We start from the raw sequence: 1,418 nt of genomic DNA on the forward strand, positions 1-1,418 counted from the left end.
CCAACAACTACCACAGCTGCCCCAACAACAACCACAGCTGCCCCAACAACAACCACAGCTGCCGAAACAACCACCACAGCTGCCCCAACTACAACTACAGCTGCTCCAACTACAATTACAGCTGCCCCAACCACAACTACAGCTGCCCTAACTACAACCACAGCTGCTCCAACCACAACCACAGCTGCCCCAACAACTACCACAGCTGCCCCAACAACCACCACAGCTGCTCCAACAACCACCACAGCTGCCCCAACAACTATGACAGCAGCTCCAACTACAACCACAGCTGCTCCAACTACAACCACAGCTGCTCCAACCACAACCACTGCTGCTCCAACAACTACCACAGGTGCCACAACCACAGCTGCTCCAACAACTACCACAGCTGCCACAACTACAACTACAGCTGCCCCAACAACTACCACAGCTGCTCCAACCACAACCACAGCTGCCCCAACCACAGCTGCTCCAACTAAAACCACAGCAGCCCCAACAACTACCACAGCAACAACTACCACAGCTGCCCCAACAACTACCACACCTGCCCCAACAACCACCACAGCAAAAACTACCACAGCTGCCCCAACCACAACTACAGCTGCTCCAACTACAACCACAGCAGCCCCAACAACTACCACAGCAACAACTACCACAGCTGCCCCAACAACTACCACTGCTGTCCCAACAACTACCACAGCTGCCCCAACAACAACCACAGCTGCCCCAACAACCACCACAGCGTCCCCAACAACTACCACTGCTGCCCCAACAACTACAACAGCTGCTCTAACCACAACCACAGCCGCCCCAACAACCACCACATCTGCCGGAGTATCTGATGCAACTACCTCCACAGCTGCCGGAGCATCTAATGCAACAACCACCACAGCTGCCCCAGCCAGAACCACAGCTGCTCCAACCACAACTACAGCTGCCCCAACAACCTCCACAACTGCTCCTACCACAACCACAGTAACCCCAACAACTACCACAGCTGCCCCAACAACCACCACAGCTGCCCCAACAACAACTACAGTTGCCCCAACAACAACCACAGCTTCCCCAACAACAACCACAGCTTCTCCAACTACAACTACAGCTGCTCCTACTACAACCACAGAAGCCCCAACAACTACCACAGCTGCTTCAACAACATCCACAGCAGCTCCAACAACCACCACAGCTGCTCAAACAACAACCACAGCTGCTGTATCCACAACCACAGCTGCTCCAACAACCGCAACTGCAACTACCTCCACAGCTGCTGGAGAATCTGATGCAAGAACCACCACAGCTGCCGCAGCATCTGATGCAACAACCACCACAGCTGCCGGCGCATCTGATGCAACAACCACCACAGCTGCCGGAGCATCTGATGCAATAACCACCACAGCTGCCGGAGCATCTGATGCAAC

At 54.7% G+C, this 1,418-nt stretch overlaps 1 protein-coding gene across 1 annotated transcript in view; it reads left to right on the top strand.

The window, feature by feature from the left end:
* Positions 1 to 31: 31 nt before the first annotated feature.
* Positions 32 to 1,418, top strand: part of LOC108247804 (mucin-5AC-like) — a gene marked incomplete at its 3' end in the record, with an annotated part of 18,603 nt that continues 17,216 nt past the window's right edge. The window contains exon 1 of the mRNA XM_037975808.1: positions 32 to 1,414. Within this exon, the coding sequence (XP_037831736.1) occupies positions 262 to 1,414 (1,153 nt within the window). The remainder of the gene's footprint in view (positions 1,415 to 1,418) is intronic.

Source organism: Kryptolebias marmoratus, linkage group LG5, assembly GCF_001649575.2.
Source record: "Kryptolebias marmoratus isolate JLee-2015 linkage group LG5, ASM164957v2, whole genome shotgun sequence".
NCBI classification, from domain to species: Eukaryota; Metazoa; Chordata; class Actinopteri; order Cyprinodontiformes; family Rivulidae; genus Kryptolebias; species Kryptolebias marmoratus.